The sequence below is a fragment of the Sceloporus undulatus genome, chromosome 2 (genome assembly GCF_019175285.1).
Source record: "Sceloporus undulatus isolate JIND9_A2432 ecotype Alabama chromosome 2, SceUnd_v1.1, whole genome shotgun sequence".
NCBI lineage: Eukaryota > Metazoa > Chordata > Lepidosauria > Squamata > Phrynosomatidae > Sceloporus > Sceloporus undulatus.
Genome location: NC_056523.1, coordinates 143,770,777 through 143,788,292, shown reverse-complemented (window position 1 = coordinate 143,788,292; position 17,516 = coordinate 143,770,777). Strand labels below are relative to the sequence as shown.

Sequence of the window (17,516 nt, the reverse complement as noted above, 5' to 3'; positions counted from 1 at the left end):
CAGCTGTGCAGCGCTGTTTGGACACTGCACTGCTGCGATATCATAGCTGTCCGTGCCATGTGGATGGTGCTGCGCAGCTGCAATGTCCTCGTCACATGCTAGGGTTACGGGGCATGTGTATGCGTCACCCCGAGATAACCCTAGCACGTTACCATGACGCCGCAAAGGGCCGGTATGTCCCGGGCCATACTTTCACCTCAGAGAAGGGCAAAGGTAAACCCTCTCTGAACAAATCTTGCCAGGAAAATCCTACCTTAAGGTAGCTATGTGTCAGAAACAGCTTAAAGGCACATAACAATAACAACAGTGTAATATATTTACCAAAAACAATATGGGGTTTGACATTACATTTATTAAACAATGTATTATCTTAAACCTACTATTCATATGCCTACATTAATTATTAGATCTTTTTAGCTTTATGAGATTAGACCCTCTCTTCACTAAGGAAGGCTGAACAGTGAAATATTGGGTTTTTTTTAAAAACCTACTTTTTATCAAGTTAAACTCAATTATAGCTGGTAATGTTCTGTTGTTGTTATTGTTGTGCGCCTTCAAGTCATTTACAACTTATGGCGACTCCTATCATTTTATTTTTTTTTTGCAAGATTTGTTCAGAGGATGCTTGCCATTGCCTTCTCCTAAGGCTAAGAGAGTGTAACTCACCCAAGGTCACCCAGTAGGTTTTATGGCCAAGCTGGGAATCAAACCATCTTCTCCAGAGTTGTAGTCCAGCATTCAAACCATTACACCATGCTAGTTCTCTTGTTCTGCTACTGGGGATGAAAAAATACGAGTAGTTTTCTGTGGAATTTTTCAATACTTTTTTTGCACTAAATCCACTTCTCTCTAATTAAAGTGGACATTTAACCAATGACCTTCAATGTTTCACAAAATAGATATTATCCATTTACTTAGAATTGATTAACATCTATGTGTTATGTTGACACCCTGATCTTGTACAGCCAGAAAAACAATAGAATAGGACACATATCAGAATTACCCTCAGTCTCATCTATATCAATTAATAATTTTCCTCCAATACCATTCAGGGACTTTAAGTGAAACATCAGTATTATAAAACTGTTTACAAAGCATTGTCAATTTATACAGAATTATCCAGTTCTCATGTATCTTTGTGAGTACTGACTCTACTCTTTTGCAGTATTGGGCAAATTAAAGTTTTTCTGCATCCTCTCCAACAGCTTCTTTAAAAAATCTAGACCAGAGATTGTGGTAATGGTGATGTGAGATAAATGCTAGGATGTTCCTAGAGAGTTTAGTTGCAGTACATCTGTGGAACTTATCCTGGGGGGAGGAGAAGTGCCAGGAACAGGTAATGAAGGGTGAAGGGCAGGACAAGGAACAACGTGGGCATTGGAGAGTCCCCTCAGATAAGAACAAAAACATCAGAAAATCCCAGGTTTTGTTTCTGTCCAAATAAATTTAATTTTGGAGATCTGCATGGTCTTCTTCATTCCAGAGTATTTTCTGAGAACATCCAGCATTATCAAGGACTTTTCATTCCTACTTCCCAGGTCATCTTAAATTAACCCTGTATTTCCTGAAATGAAATGTATCTTTACTTGGCTGTCCATTTGTACACTATTATTCCGTATTTAGTTAAGATGGCTGCCATCAGTAAGCGCAGATATTGTTTGCAGGACATAGATTCAACAGAAAACATGTGAGGGAGAGGGGACTGTTTGCACCAAAACAAAATGATTCTAATTTTAATTGGTGCAATACTGCTAAAGCACTTTAGCACTTTCAATATAACTCCTGAAAAAGAATAAGAATAAAGAAGGCTTAGTGGAAATTGGTGAAAACCACTTTCTAAAGTGTTGCATGAGAATCTAGGGAGTTTATCAGACTGAGCCTGGAACGGGCCCAGTGCGTTTTAAACGTGCACGCATGTGGGCACGCACAGAATGGAATGGGGCCACGAACCCCATTTTTAGCGTGCAGTAAAATGGAGTTCTTGGCCCCATTTTGTTCCGTGCATGCCCGCGCATGTTTAAAACGCACTGGGCCCGTTCCAGGGCCAGTCCGATAAACTCTACTATGTGAAATGTGATCAGTGGTATAGGGAGGAGGAGGAACACAAAGGCTATGAGGGAAACTCAGGGTTATTTCAATAAAGACCTTGGATGCAAACCTGAGAATATGCAGTTAAAATCAAAACAAAAAGAACTGGAACCTCTCGATACTTCCAGAGATGTTTCTTTCTTTTCAGTGAGCTTAAAGATTGTTAAAAGGGTTCAGGGAGATTATTTTTCCAAAGTTCTTTTCTAAAACAGTTAGTGATATTACGGTAATCAAATTCTAAAATAGTCTGTATCAAGTCAGAGAGAAATTTTATCTGCCTGACTTAGTGCCTGACTCCTTAGGTCTAAGGAGTTGCATATTAAGTCATCTCTCATGTACTAAATATTTCAAAATACATACATGTAACTGAACTAGCTGCTGAGCAGTGGTGGCTCTGAAGGACAATATTAAGATCCCAAGAAAGATGGCAGAGTGGGTTCTGAGCTTGCATCAAGTCATCTCTTTATTTATCTGAATTGACTCCTACTCAACAACTCCTTGAGAAAACCTACAATAAAAAAAAAACAAAAATCTAAGTTTCAATCAATTACGGGGAAATAGATACACTGCAATAAACCAAACACCTTTATATTTAAAAAGAAAACCCTGAATTATCAGTAAAAACTTGGCAAAACAGTATAGTCTTTACCAACTGTCAAAAAGCCAGCCTGATGTCCTTGGGAAGGAAATTCCACAACCCAGGGGCTGCTATACACTGCGCCATCTCAAGTCTTTACCAGCTCTCTTCAGAAGTATGACAGCATGACTCCTAAGATGACGAACACCTGAAGTATGACACCTAAGGTGATAAACATTCTGTTGAACTTGGTAAAAACAGCAGCACAGCTAGAGAAGGGTGTTATAAGTTCAGTAGACCTTTGCCTTTTAATTGCCCCTTTCTTTTTCCATTCTTCAAAGAGACTGTTTTACTTTACCCAAGTTTCTGCCCATTCATCACTCCCCAAGAGTTCTATGTCTTTTAACTATATATGCTCTTTGCTAGTGAAAAATTCTATTAAGTAATGGCATTTTGAAAATTTGCCAACAAAAACTTGCTTACTAGACTATATTACCTATTTTGACTCTCTGTGACCAATGACAATTATATATATTTAAAACTGCTACTTAGCACTTAGATTTAAGCACACATAGTTACTGGCTGCAATCCAATGCTTTGAAGAAGCTATTTCATTTATAAGTGTATATATGTCTGTGTTAGATTTGACTACTGTTTTTAATTAGTTATTTTTTTAATATGCAACAATTTTTCATATAACTTCCCGTTGCCTTGGTATTAAACATCAAACAGTTTCCATATTGAGATCTATACCAATAGAAGCACATAGGGGAAATGCAGTGTAAGACTCAGAAATAAAATCTATTATCACAGAACACTTTAAAAAGTAGTTCATGTCAACATGGTTAAAACACATACAGTGTGCATGCATCATGTGTGGGCGCATTATACACTGCTTTCAGCATACGCTGAAAACAACAATGGAAGAAGTGGCACCGTGTGCTGGAAGGAACCATGGTGCACACGTGCCATCACACCACCAAGAGCATGAGCCCCATTATTTCTAATGGGGCTCAAGCATACATGGAATTTTTTTACGCTGGGGGGGGGGAACAGATCCCCCACGTAAAAGAAGGGACCACTGTAGTTGGGAATGGAAGGTGTTACTATGTCAAGTGCCAGTGAACTAAAACATACTTCTGAGTAGACATAGATAGGATTTCTTTGTTAACCACACTCCTGTATTACCAAATCATTGTTTTGCATTTTCTGACAACTGGTGGATCATAATGTTTTGCCTTTATATTTGAATGTTCAAGTGTTTTATGTACATGGAATCCCTAGAACCTTGTCTAATAAACTAGGAAGGATGAGATTCCTTCTGTGTGAGTTGGCTTCTTCTGAAAAAGAATGAGGCATAAGGGAGCAAGACACAACTTAGAAAAAAACACTAGGGACATGTTGAATCAGTTGTGTGGAAGTGATGTGGCCTGATCTGAGAGAACACCGAGGAAAGAAGGAAGGTCAGAAAAAAATAGCTAAAATAGTGCTGGTACTGTGTTTTATTCTGTTGATCACATAAATACCAAGTAGTTATTTTCCACTTCAGTAGCTGGTATCGTAAGAGTTATGCTAGAGTTCCATGAGTCACAAGTGGAATAACACTGGCAGTATAAAGAAGATCTGTTGTTTATCTGAATGTCTATCACTGGCAGTGTGAAATACCTTTTCTGAGTATTTTCCCACTAGTAATCCAAAAAAAGTTATACAGTGGGCCTTTGGTATCTGCTAGTCCAGGACCCCCCATGAATACCAAAGTCTGTGGATGATCAAAATTCATTAATTATAATGCCAGTTTTATATAAAATGGCAAAATCAAGGTTTGCTTCATGGAATTTATATGGTATTTTTCTTATTCTAAAGATGTGTGTGGTTGAATTCATGGATAAAAAAAAATCCATGGATACAGAGGGCCAATTTGTAACTGCTGTCTGTTGATGCTTGGCTCTCTAGCTTTTGTAAGTGTTGGAGCACTGTCATGATATATAGAATTTAGGGAGAAGGTTAGTAACAATGAACTCTGAGGGCACCTTCACTCATGACAAATTTACTAACGGACTATCTTCTGTCAGAAATTGCAGGTTATCCATGTGTAAATCCATCTCATGCGATAAACATATCTCCTCTGAAGTATATCCATGCTATAAGCACTTTGACAATATTAGAGTAGTCTATCATGTATTATATACCTATGGCAAAATGGACATGCATGCATTTGTGTCAAACTGATGGTGTTAAGTATCAAACAATTTTTTTGAGAATGTGAAAGCTTGCTAATTATGTACTGACATTTGAACTGGATCTTACATGGCTATTCTCATAAAGTAGTTTAGATTTTATATGGAAGTGATCTCTTCCCAAAAAGACCTTAAAAACATTAAGGATTAATTTATGCTCAAAAGGAACTGGACCAAAATCTTGACATGAAAATGGAGGAAGAGCACATTGTTTATATGCATGTCTTGCATGACTTGTACTACTACTGTTTTACAGTACCTCTGTGCAGAGTGTCACATTATTGCAACCACCTTGTGAAGTGATTTCTATGAATACCATGCTACAGATGGATGGCAAAAGAAAGCTGAGAAAGAGAGTGGCTTGTCCAAGGTTATGAAGATTAACCTTCTTGAATGGAACTTCAAGGCTCCTAGATCGGTTCAACTTTCTTCACTAGCTCTCTAAGACAGCGAGTGTATTTGGTTTTTTATAGAGGCTAAAGGGTGCAAGCAATATTGTTCTCAAAAATCTACAACATAGACTCCAACCATACACAGAGAGAGAAATCTCAGAGGTCCAAGTGGAGTTCAGGAAAGGAAGAGGCACTAGGGACCCCACTGCAAACATACGATGGATAATGGAGCGCACCAGGGAGTTCCAAAAGAAAATAAGCATGTGCTTTATAGTCTATAGCAAAACCTTTGACTGCATAGCTCATGAAAGGCTATGAAACACCCTTAAAGACATGGGAGTGCCAACACATCTTATAGTCCTGATGATGAATCTGTACTCAGGATGAGAGGCTACTGTCAGAACAAAACATGAAGAAACAGAATGGTTTCCAATTGGCAAAGGAGCCAGACAAGGCTGCATCTTATCACCCTACTTGTTCAACTTATATGCAGAACATATTGTAAGAAAAGCAGGTTTGGACACAGAAGAACGAGGAGTGAAAATAGGAGGAAGAAATATCAACAATCTGAGATATGCAGATGACACCATATTACTAGCAGAAAACCTCAAAGACCTGGAACAACTACAGTACTAAGAAGCATCAAGGATGAAAATGCAAAGGTAGGCCTATTGTTGAACATAAAGAAAACAAAAATAATGACCACAGAGAACCTACATAAATTTGAATTAGACAATGAATAAAAATAGTAAAAGAATTCTCATATCTGGAATCAAACATTCATAGAAATGGAGACTGCAGCCAGGAAATCATAGGAGGATTAAGAATGGGAAGGGCAGGTATGAAAGAACTAGAGAAGATCCTAAAATGCAAGGATATACAACTGAGCACAAAAGTTAGAATCATACAAGCCATTGTATTCCCTGTTGCCATGTATGGATCTGACAGATGGACAGTTAAGAAGGAGAATAGGAGGAAAATCAACTGATTCGAAATGTGGTGCTGGAGAAGAGTGCTAAGGATTCATGAACAGCCAAAAAGACCAACAAATGAGTCCTGGAGCAGATCAAGCCAGAAATCTCACTAGAAGTCAAGATGACAAAACTCAGATTGTCGTATCTTGGACACATCTTGAGAAGGCATGAATCATTGGGAAAAATAGTAATGCTAGGAAAGGCAGAGGGAAGTAGAAAGAGGGGAAGGCCGCTGATAAGATGGATGGACTTCATTAAAGAGGACACAAGTATGGGTTTACAGGAGTTGAACAGAGGAGTGGAGGACAGGGTATTTTGGAGATGTCTCATCAGCAGAGTCGCAGTGGGTTGAGATCCACTCGAGGGCAGTTAACAACAAAGGGTGCCAGTCTTTACCTCTCCTAACAGTTTCTGCATCTGTATTACCTGTCAGGTAGATGTTCGACAGGGTGGGCTTGGTAAAAGCACAGAAGTTCCCCTCCTGAAGGCTGCAGTGCTTGGTCATCTGCAGGGATGCACAAGTCGTAAGTCATTTAAGACTAAATGCTGTGCAGGGGAGAAAGTTTAATTAATTTATTTGTTTATGGGGGGGGGGGGCAACCTGAGGAAACATACCATACTGAGAGGGAAGAGCTCCCTCTGCGAAAGGCAAAAACAAAAAGACTTCTGTTAGCTATTCTGTTAGCCATCAGAGGGGATTCACCCAGTTTATGTGCCTTCAAGTCATTTCTGACAGGTGACCCTATAATGGGGTTTTCTCGCAAGCATTGTTCAGAGAGGTTTGCATTGGCCTTCCTCCCAGGAGGCTGAGAGTGTGTGACTTGCATAAAGGTCACCCAGTGGGTTTCCATGGCCAAATGGGAATTTGAACCCTGGTCTCCATCCAAAGTGGTAACGCTCAAACCATACTACACCACATGGGTTCCTTCCCCAACCCAAATGCGAAGAGGGGTGTGCATGTATGTGTGTGTGTGTGTATATGTGCATGTGTTTTATATATAAACACACACACAATCTCTTAGCAGACCTTTTATTGAAGAAATGTAGTGAAATTAGTGGACGTTTCATTATGGATATTTCATTTCAGATATTTGTATGTACACACACAAATATTATATAAACTTGTAAATAGGTGTGTGTGTGGATCTTAAATGAAATATCTATCCATCATGAAAGGTCCACTATATTTCTTCAATGAAAGTTCCCCTGGAAGGAATACACACACACACACACACACACACACACTATCTTAAATGAAAGGTGTATTAGAAGGAATATATACTATGAATATATATATATATATATATACACACACACACACCACACACACACACAGACTTACACGCTTTCTTCAATGAAAGGTCTACTGGAAGGAATATACTGTATATGTATATATATTATGAACACACACACAGTCTTCAACGAAAAGCCTACAGGAGTGTGTGTGCTCCCTCTGCCTCCGCGGAGGCCACTCTCCTTCTTCACTGAGGAGCCATGATGGAACGGAATAGTCCCTGCCGGCCGCCGGGGCCCTCTCTCTCTCTCTCTCTCTCTCTCTGGGGCTGAGGCGACAGGGGCGGTATCCTGAGCGGCAGCCACGCCCTCCGCCTGGGCCGTCGGGCCCCCTCCCTCCCTCCCTCCCTCCGCAGAGAGCGAGCGGGCGAGCGAGCGAAGCCGCCGCCGGCCGCTTGCTTCCCAGGGACTCGCAGGGCCAGGGGGGCGGCGTGGGGCCCGCGGGCGGCGGTGGGCAGGGGGGGCGGGGAAGATGGCGGGCGCCGTCGGCGGCGGCGGCGGGGGGGGCTCCTCCTCCTCCTCCTCGGTGTCGGTGCTGGCCCCGAACGGGCGTCGCGTGACGGTGCGCGTCGGCCCCAGCACCGCCTTGCTCCAGGTGGGTCTGTGGCCCCAGGAGACGGCGAAGAAGAAGAGCGCGGATGAGTCCCTCCTCTGGGGAGGGTGAGGGGGCCCTTGGTTGGGGGCGGAAGAGCGCCGAAAGAGAGGCCCCTCTTGATCGCCCGGGGCGCAGGGGCTCCTGGGGAGGAGGGCACTTTGTGGCGGCGACAGGGGCTGCTGCGGCGGTTAAAAAGGGGTCTCGCTCGGGATGTATTTCCCGAACTGCGTGCGGATGCAGCCTCGGCCTCCATTTTGTGTGGCAGCTGAGGGGAGAGCGCTCGCTCGCTCGCTCGCCCGATTCGTTTATATTCCGGGCCTTCCTTCTTCACTGTTGGGCAGCACCTTCTGCTGAGTCGGGGCCTGCAACCCTTCCCACTGTATATACTTCATGTCCCCGGGGGGCAGCAGGGGTGGGCAGACTCAAGGTTTCCTGGGCTGCAGCCACACTGGAGAAATAACCCGGTTTGGCACCGCTTTAACTGTTTTCTGGCTCAGGGCTATGGAATTCTGGGAGTTGGCGTTTGTTGTGGGCCCAGACAGAGCCCCACAACAAACTCCAACTCCCAGAATTCCATAGCAGAGAGCCACATGGCGTTAAAGCGGTGCCAAACCGGGTTATTTCTCCAGTGTGGACTACTTTCCTTTTCACTACAATATCAGTCTGTAGAGAGATCTTGTGGCACCTTTGAGGCTCACCGAAAGAAAGAAGTTGGCAGCAGGAGCTTTCCTGGGCTTCAGAGGCAGATCCAAAAGCTCAAGCTGCCAACTTCTTTCTTTCAGTGAGCCTCAAAGGTGCCACAAGATCCCTCTATGTACTGATTCTACAGACTAACACCACGGCTATCTCTTTGAATACTACAATATCAAGGCCTACTAAGGGCAGAAAAAGGTATAGACCCATGCCTCAGAGGAGACACAGATCTGTAGGCTTCACCAATAAGGTGCCAGTGAGGTCAAGCGTTTGCTTTTAAGGTGGTCTCTCCACATTCCCTGGAGTTGGGGATGAAGGACCCCCATGAATGTGGAAAATCCACAAATACATAAAACACTATTCATTATACCTGAGAGAACACCACTCTAGGAATCTCCAGGTCCTCCAGTGCAACATTTTAATCATACCCACAAATACAGTTGTCCCTCCGTATTTGCTAGGGTTAGGGGAACAAGACCCCCGTCAATATGGAAAAACCGCAAATAACAAAAACACTGTTTTAACCTGAGAGGACACTTCCCTAGGAATCTCTAGGTCCTCCAGTGCAACTCTGTGGTCAATGTCCAACATACACTGACCATAGAATGGCACTGGAGTAGCTACAAATGGTCTTTCAGTGCAACTTTTATTTAAAGTTGACCACAGAGTTGCACTGGAGGACCTAGAGATTCCTAGAGAGAACATATTAATGAAATCCGTGAATAATCAAATCTGCAAATATCAAAGCCGCAAATTTGGAGGGATGACTGTAATCATATCCGCAAAAGTCAAAGCTGCAAATATGGAGGGCCAACTGTAGTATCAAAATTTATCTTACTTCTCACAAAATCAACTCCCGGTGCTCTCTTCCATCTCAGCGACCTATATTTCAAAAATAGGTGGTGAGCTATCTTATTGCTGCTGTTAAACTATTGGCATTCAAAACCCTTTGCCAATCTACTGGAAAGCTTCCAGAGATGGGCCAGTTAATCGTAATCCATCACCCCATTACCCCTGTACTAGATGCGAGGAGACAAAATAAAAGCTTTCTGATGGGAGTCAGTTGTGACTGAAAAAAATATTAAGTCATTTGATTTGGCCTTCTTCTTCAGCTTTATTTCTATTTTGGATATTTGTAGTTTGCGGTCTGTGCCATAGTCTGCACCTGGTCTCATTCTTGTCTTCAGAACGGAGCTTCTCCATCTTACGTTAGCTGTTTAATTTATTTGGCTTTTGTGTTGAACATCTGGTGATATCCACATCTACAGCCTTCCCTACGGTTGTACAATCAAGATATATGCAAAAAATAGATTGTTGGTTTTGACAAAATTTGATCAAGCATTCAACTAGACTAGATCCACTGAACTGATGGAACTTGTATAAATGTTGACCTACCAAGTTCCCATTGATTCAGTGTATCTAGTCTAGTTGGGCTGACAACTGGGTTTAGGCCCATGAATGTACATAGTAAATTATTTCATTATGCTTCTTAATTCACACAGTTATTTACAGGAATACAGGGGACAATGGAATATTTAAAAAGAATTAAACTTAATCCACTGAATGTTTGTTCGAGTCCCAACTCACTATTTGGTGCAAATCTTTCCAGCTTTTCTAGAAATATAATAATAATAATAGTTTATTTATATGTTGCCGCCTCTCCTGAATAGATTGAGGCTGGATTACAACCCATAAAATACATACAGGAACACATCAGTAAAACAGTATTAACATCCAGGGACTTGTTTGTGGTGTGATTGCAGAATGCATACTTTCCTTCACATATTTATACCGTTTTATCTGTTTGCCACTCTGAAATTATTGTTAAAAAGTTAAGATAAGGATATTTTAATAAATACATTATAAAATAAATTATAAAATAGTTGTCATTTTGTTGGAGAAAGTTGTCAGAGGAGGGATCTCTCTACTTCACATAGTTTCAGTTGGCACTACAGATTAGGGCCTCCACTAGCATAGAAAGAGGAGTATATTCCAGTGGTTAATGTAAACAAGCCATCTTCATGAAGCATCTGGATTATACAGTGGTACCCCGGGATACGAACGCGCCGCGATACGAAATTTCCGGGTTACGAAAAAAAAACAATTAATTAATTATTTCCGGGTTACGAAGGTTTCCCCGGGTTGCGAAAAAAGCCGGCGCTATTTTAAATGGAGCCGCGGCGGAGCCGCGGCTTTTCCCCCATTAGCGCCTATGGGGATTCAGCTAACGAAAGACTTCCGGGTTACGAAAATGGCGCCGGAACGAATTAATTTCGTAACCCGGGGGTCGACTGTACTGTGTTTCAGAATGAGTAACAACTCTACATTTCCATTAACATGCTCTCTTCCCCCCCTCCTCAGGTCCTGGAAGAAGTTTGCAGGAAGCAGGATTTCAGTCCCAGTGAATATGACTTGAAGTGAGTCTGGACTATTAATTTGTTTACAGCTTGGCATTCAGCTGTGTGAAAGTTAATCCTGTGAGTCTAGCCAATTGATCTTTGACAGGGAGGTTCAAAAAGTCATCTTAGTTAAGTAGCTTGAGTGTCATGGAGTGTTAGTATTTCCACTCCTTTGTTTTTAACTGCAATTAAGTAGACTTTGATTTATGGCAACCTTATGAATGAGAGTCCTCCAAGTCACCTAAGTCTTACATACTCAGAGCTGTGGGCTTCTTTGAAAGAGTATATCCATCTGTAATGGGGTCTTCCTCTTTTCCTCCTGTCTTCTAACTTAACAAGCATTATTGTCTTTTTTAGTGAATCATATGTTCTCATGAGATGGCCAAAGTACAACGGTCTCAGTTAGTCATCTTGGTTTCTGCGGGGGGTGGGGGGTGGTAGGCTTGATTTGCTCTTTCTTGTTAATTGCCTTCGGGTTGATCTCAACCCATGGCAACCCTGTGGATGGGACATCTCCAGGCCTCCCTGTCCTCCATTGTTCTGGTTAGTTCCTGCAAAGCCATATCCCAGACCTCCGTAATAGGGTCCCTCCATCTACTATGCGGCCTTCTTCTCTTTCTACTTCCCTCCACTTATCCTAGCGTTATTATTTTTTCAGTGAGTTCTGACTTCTCATGATGTGCTCTAAGTACGACAGGTTCAATTTTGTCATCTTGGCTTCCAGGGAGATTTCTGGCATGATCTTCTCTAGGACTCTTTTATTTTGTCTTTTTGGCTGGCCATAGAATCCTCATCACTCTTCTCTAGCACCACATTTCAAATGAATTTATTTTCTTCCTGTCTTCATTCTTAACTGTCTAGCTCTCACATTCATACATAGGTAATACAATGGCTTGTACGATTCTAATTTTTTTACTCATTTGTATATCTTTGCATTTTAGGATCTTTGCTAGTTCTTCTGTGGGATCTCTCTCTCCATGTTTGGTTGGAGTCTATGTTGCAGAATTTTGGACATAATTTTGCTTGCTTGGGAGATTACTCCTGTGGTCATATGCTTGCTGCAGTCTCCTTTTTTGTGAATGGGGATGTATATTGATCGTTTCCAATCTGTTGGATATAGTTTTGTTTTCCATATCTGTTGACATATTCAGTGCGCCCGCATTATACGCGGACTTGAGCGTATGCGCTCAAGCCGCGCGAGGCGCAAGGGGCGGCGTGTTCCATTCAAATGAATGGGGCATGTGCCCATGGCACGTGCGCACAAGCCCCATTCAAATGGATGGGGCTCGAGCATAGGCGGAATTCGCCTTACGCGGGGTGGGCGGAACGGATCCCTCGCGTAAGGCAAGGGTCCACTGTACTAGTTAGCACTATAGTTGACTGTCAGTGTGGATTGCAACAGTTTGATATGCCCTTTGTTGTTGTTGTTGTTGCGTGCCTTCAAGTCATTTCTGACTTATGATTACCTTAATGTGAACCTATCACAGGGTTTTCTTGGCAAGTTTCTTCAGAGGGGGTTTGCCATTGCCATCCTCTTTGGCTGAGAGAGTGTAATTTGTCCAGGGTTACCCAGTGGGTTTTCATGACTGAGCTGGAATTCAAATCTTGGTCTCCAGAGTCAAAGTCCAATGCTCAAATCCATTGGCTATCAGGGCCCATTTATTTATCTCTTCAGCAGCCCTCTTCAGCAGCCCTCAGAACTCTTCTCCAGCACATTTCAAATGTTGATTTTCTTCCCATCAGTTTTCTTCACTGTCCAGCTTTCACAACCATACATAAAAATGAGAAATATGATGGCATGGACAATTCTAACTTTAGTATTCAGTGATATATTTTTACACTTCAGGATCTTGTCTAATTCCTTCATAGCTACCCTTCCAAGTCCTAGTCTTCTGATTTCTTGATTTTGGTCTCCATTCTAATTAATGATTGGTCCAAGGTATGAAGAATTTTGAACTGTTTCAGTGTCCTCATCATCTGCTTCAAAGTTTTGTAGATCATCTGTGGTCATTATTTTTGTGTTCTTAATGACTGTAACCTGGCCTTTTCAGTTTCTTCTTTGATTTTGTTCAGTAATTGTTCCATGTCTTCACTGTTTTCTGCTCATAGTATGGTGTTATTTGCATATCTTGAAAAACCTCCAGTTTTTATATCTTCTCTCTCCTAATTTAATTCTGCTTTAGGTATGATATGTATAGTAGATGAATTAAACAGGGTGATAAAATGCAACCTTGCCTGATCCCCTTACTAATTGGAAACCATTCTGTTATTCTGAATGTGTCCTAACAGTAGCTTCTTCTCCTGAGTACAGGTTACACACAAGGACAATCAGATGTTATGGCATACCCATTTTTTAAAGGGTGATCTGTAGTTTAGAATCATAGAATCATAGAGTTGGAAGAGACCGCAAGGGCCATCCAGTCCAACCCCCTGCCATGCAGGAAATCCAGATCAAAGCATCCCCGACAGATGGCCATCCAGCCTCCGTTTGAAGACCTCCAAGGAGGGAGACTCCACTACACTTTGAGGAAGTGTGTTCCACTGTCGAACAGCCCTTACTGTCAGGAAGTTCCTCCTAATGTTGAGGTGGAATCTCTATTCCTGCAGCTTGCATCCATTGCTCCGGGTCTTAGTCTCTGGAGCAGCAGAAAACAAGCTTGCTCCCTCCTCAATATGACATCCCTTCAAATATTTAAACAGGGCTATCATATCATCTCTTATCCTTCTTTTCTCCAGGCTAAACATACCCAGCTCCCTAAGTTGTTCCTCATAGGGCATGGTTTTAAAACCCTTCACCATTTTAATCGCCCTCCTTTGGACATGCTCCAGTTTCTCAATGTCCTTTTTGAATTGTGGCACCCAGAACTGGACACAATATTCCAGGTGGGGCCTGACCAGAGCAGAATATAGTGGCACTATTACTTCCCTTGATCTAGACACTATACTTCTATTGATGCAGCATAAAATTGCATTGGCCTTGTTAGCTGCCGCATCACACTGTTGACTCATGTTCAACTTGTGGTCTACTTGGACTCCTAGATCCCTTTCACATGTTGTCTCCTTAAGCCAGGTGTCCCCCATCCTATATCTGTGCATTTCATTTTTTCGCCCTAAGTGCAGTACCTTACATTTCTTCCTGTTGAAATTCATTTTGTTAGCTTTGGCCCAGCTTTCTAGTCTATTCAGGTCATTTTGAATTTTGATCCTGTGCTCTGGAGTATTAGCTATTCCTCCTAATTTGGTGTCATCTGCAAATTTGATAAGTATGCTCCCAATTCTGTCATCCAGGTCATTGATAAAGATGTTGAATAACACTGGGCCCAGGACAGAGCCCTGTGGGACCCCACTGGTCACTTCTCTCCAGGATGAAAAGGTGCCATTGTTGAGCACCCTTTGGGTTCGTCTGGTCAACCAATTACAAATCCACGCAACAGTTGCCTTGTCTAGCCCATATTTTACAAGCTTGTTTTCAAGAATGTCATGGGGAACTTTGTCAAAGGCCTTACTGAAATCAAGATATATTATATCCACAGCATTCCTTTCATCTAACAAGGTGGTAACTTTATCAAAGAATGAGATTAGATTTGTCTGGCATGACTTCTTTCTCTGAAACCCGTGTTGACTTTTTGTTATTATGGCATTGCTTTCTAGATGTTCACAGACACTCTTTTTAATGATCTGCTCCAGAATCTTTCATGGTATTGATGTCAGACTAACTGGACGATAATTGTTTGGATCCTCTTTTTTTCCCTTTTTGAAGATGGGGACAACGTTTGCCCTCCTCCACTCTGCTGGGACGTCTCCTGTTCTCCAGGAATTTTCAAAGATTATTGCCAATGACTCCGATATTACATTTGCCAGTTCTTTTAATACCCTTGGATGGAGTTCATCTGGTCCTGGAGACTTAAATTCATTTAGGTTAAACAGGTATTCCTGTACTAGCTCTTTACTTACTTTGTGCTGAAATTCCCCTATTCTGTCCTCTGCTCCATTATCCTCGGGTGCTTCTTATACATGTTCCGTTTAAAATTTAGCTGAGTTGAAAGTTCCTTGGTCATCCATCCTGGATTCTTGCAACACCTCCCATTTTTCTTCCTCACTGGAACTGTTTTAATTTGTGCCTTCAGTATCTCCTTTTTGAGAAACTCCCATCCATCTTGAACTTCCTTCTCTTTTAGTATTCCTGACCATGGGATCACCCCCAGTATTTCTCTAAGTTTACTGAAATCAGCTTTCCTAAAGTCTAGAATGCGTGTCTGACTATGCCTGGCTTCTCCTTTCCACTGTATAACAAACTCCAGGAGAACATGGTCACTTCCACCTAATGATCCCACCACTTGCACTTCATTAACCAAATCATCCTTGTTGGTTAGGATCAGATCTAAAATAGCTGACCCCCTTGTTGCCTCTTCCGCCTTTTGGACAATGAAATTGTCTTCCAGGCAAGTGAGGAATTTGCTAGACCTTGAGGATTTAGCTGAGTTTGACTTCCAACAAATATCAGGGTAGTTGAAGTCATCCATCACTACTACATCTCTCCTTTCTGAGTGTGTGGTCATCTGTTCTAGAAAGGCATCATCCAGTTCCTCCTGACTTGGGGGTCTGTTGTAGACTCCCACCATAACATCCTTGTTGTTTCCCTGCCCTTTAATTTTTATCCAGATGCTCTCCACCTGGCTTCCATGATTGATGTCCTGGATCTCTTCACTGGTGTAAATGTCCCTGACATATAGGGCTATTCCTCCTCCTTTTCTGTTTGGCCTGTTTCTCTTAAAAAGGTTATATCCTTCTATTTCTACATTCTAATTATGAGACTCATCCCACCAGGTTTCAGTGAGGCCAGTTATATCATATTTGCTTTGTTGCACTAGGATTTCGAGTTCATCTTGCTTATTTCCCATGTTCTGTGCATTAGTGTAGAGATATTTAAGACCATGTGTTCCCTTTACTTGCTGCCTGTGCAAACATTTTTTCCTCCAACTGTTGGGTCCTTGCACTGTTTGCCTTGTTCCCTCTATGACAGTTTGACTATTTTCTCCAGCCTTTTTGCCTTCCAGAATACTGTCTCCCTCCCCTACATATCTCAGTTTAAAGCCCTCCTGATCAAATTTTTGAGACTATTGGCAAAGACGTTTTTGCCAACTGGTGTGAGATGCAACCCATCCCTTGCCAGAAGTCCCTCCTCATGGAACCGCAGCCCATGATCCAAGAATCCAAATCGTTCTTGGCGGCACCATCTGCGGAGCCAGTTGTTTACATCCGCTATTTTCTTCTCCCTTCCTGGACCATGCCCTTCCACTGGGAGAAGAGAGGAGATGACAACCTGTGCATCCACCTCTTTTAACTTCCTACCCAAAGCCTCATAATCCCTTATGATATTCTGAAGGCTATGCCTTGCAGTATCATTGGTTCCCACATGAACCAAAAGAAAGGGGTAATGGTCAGTAGGCTTGATAAGTCTTGTCAGCCTCTCTGTCACATCACGGATCTTTGCCCCAGGGAGACAGCACACCTCCCGAGACATCTTGTCAGGCCCACAAACCACTGGTTAAGTGCCTCTCAGCAAGGAGTCCCCCACGACCACCACACGCCTCCTCAAAGGCTTAGCGGCGGCTGTTCCCTTTGGTGGAGCTCTCTGGGTCCCCTGCTCTGTCCCTGAGGTCTGTCCCTGCTGCTGTTCCTCATAATCCCTGATAGTAGAGAGAGATTGAAATCGATTCTGTAGCTGTAAGCTTACAGAATGTTCCCTGGTTTCCCTACTTCTGTGTGTGACATTCCTCCAACTATCTACTTCTGTTGTGTGTGAAGTGATCTCCTCATCCCCAGCAACTTCCTCTGTGTGTTTCCTGTCCAGGACCATCTGGTCCATTCTGGTCAGGAAAACCTCTTGCTCCCTATGCTGCTGAAGTGTAGCGACCTGGCCTCCAGCTGCTGTACTTTCTCTTCTAAGAGGGCTACCAACTTGCACTTGGGGCAGGTAAAGTTCCCCATATCCCTAGTTTGCTACACAGTCAAAGGTTTTGCTATTGTCTATAAAGCACAGGCTGATTTTCTTTTGAAATCCTTTGGTGTGCACCTTTATGCAGTGTAAGGTGCGTTACAGATCACCCCTTTGGGGCGGCCTGTAACTGGCCCTTTCCCCGCTGGATCGGGGCCTCAGCTGCCAGAACGGCAGCCTCTGAGGCTCCGATCCGCTGCTTTCCAGGCTGCGGGGAAGCGGCAAAAGGCCGCTTCCCAGCGGCCTGGAAATGGGTGTCCTTGGGGCTTC

The 17,516-nt window shown here is 42.6% G+C and overlaps 1 protein-coding gene and 1 long non-coding RNA gene across 8 annotated transcripts in view; one reads left to right on the top strand and one right to left on the bottom strand.

Moving 5' to 3' along the window:
- Positions 1-667: 667 nt before the first annotated feature.
- On the bottom strand, positions 668-7,895 carry LOC121921368. 4 transcript variants are annotated; one of them, XR_006101924.1, is made up of 4 exons: positions 7,611-7,895; positions 6,695-6,814; positions 2,449-2,596; positions 668-1,564 (listed from the first exon to the last, which is right to left on the bottom strand). It is a non-coding gene; the product is annotated as an uncharacterized LOC121921368 (long non-coding RNA). The 4 variants fall into 4 exon arrangements; XR_006101922.1 differs by having other exon boundaries at positions 6,695-6,773; XR_006101923.1 differs by lacking the exon at positions 6,695-6,814 and having other exon boundaries at positions 668-1,782.
- A 105-nt stretch (positions 7,896-8,000) lies between these two features.
- Positions 8,001-17,516, top strand: part of ASPSCR1 (ASPSCR1 tether for SLC2A4, UBX domain containing) — a 138,205-nt gene continuing 128,689 nt past the window's right edge. For all 4 annotated transcript variants that reach the window (XM_042449345.1, XM_042449348.1, XM_042449346.1 and 1 more), the window contains exons 1-2: positions 8,001-8,156; positions 11,211-11,266. In XM_042449345.1, the coding sequence (XP_042305279.1) occupies positions 8,034-8,156; positions 11,211-11,266 (179 nt within the window). In that variant the 5' untranslated portion in view covers positions 8,001-8,033. The remainder of the gene's footprint in view (positions 8,157-11,210; positions 11,267-17,516) is intronic.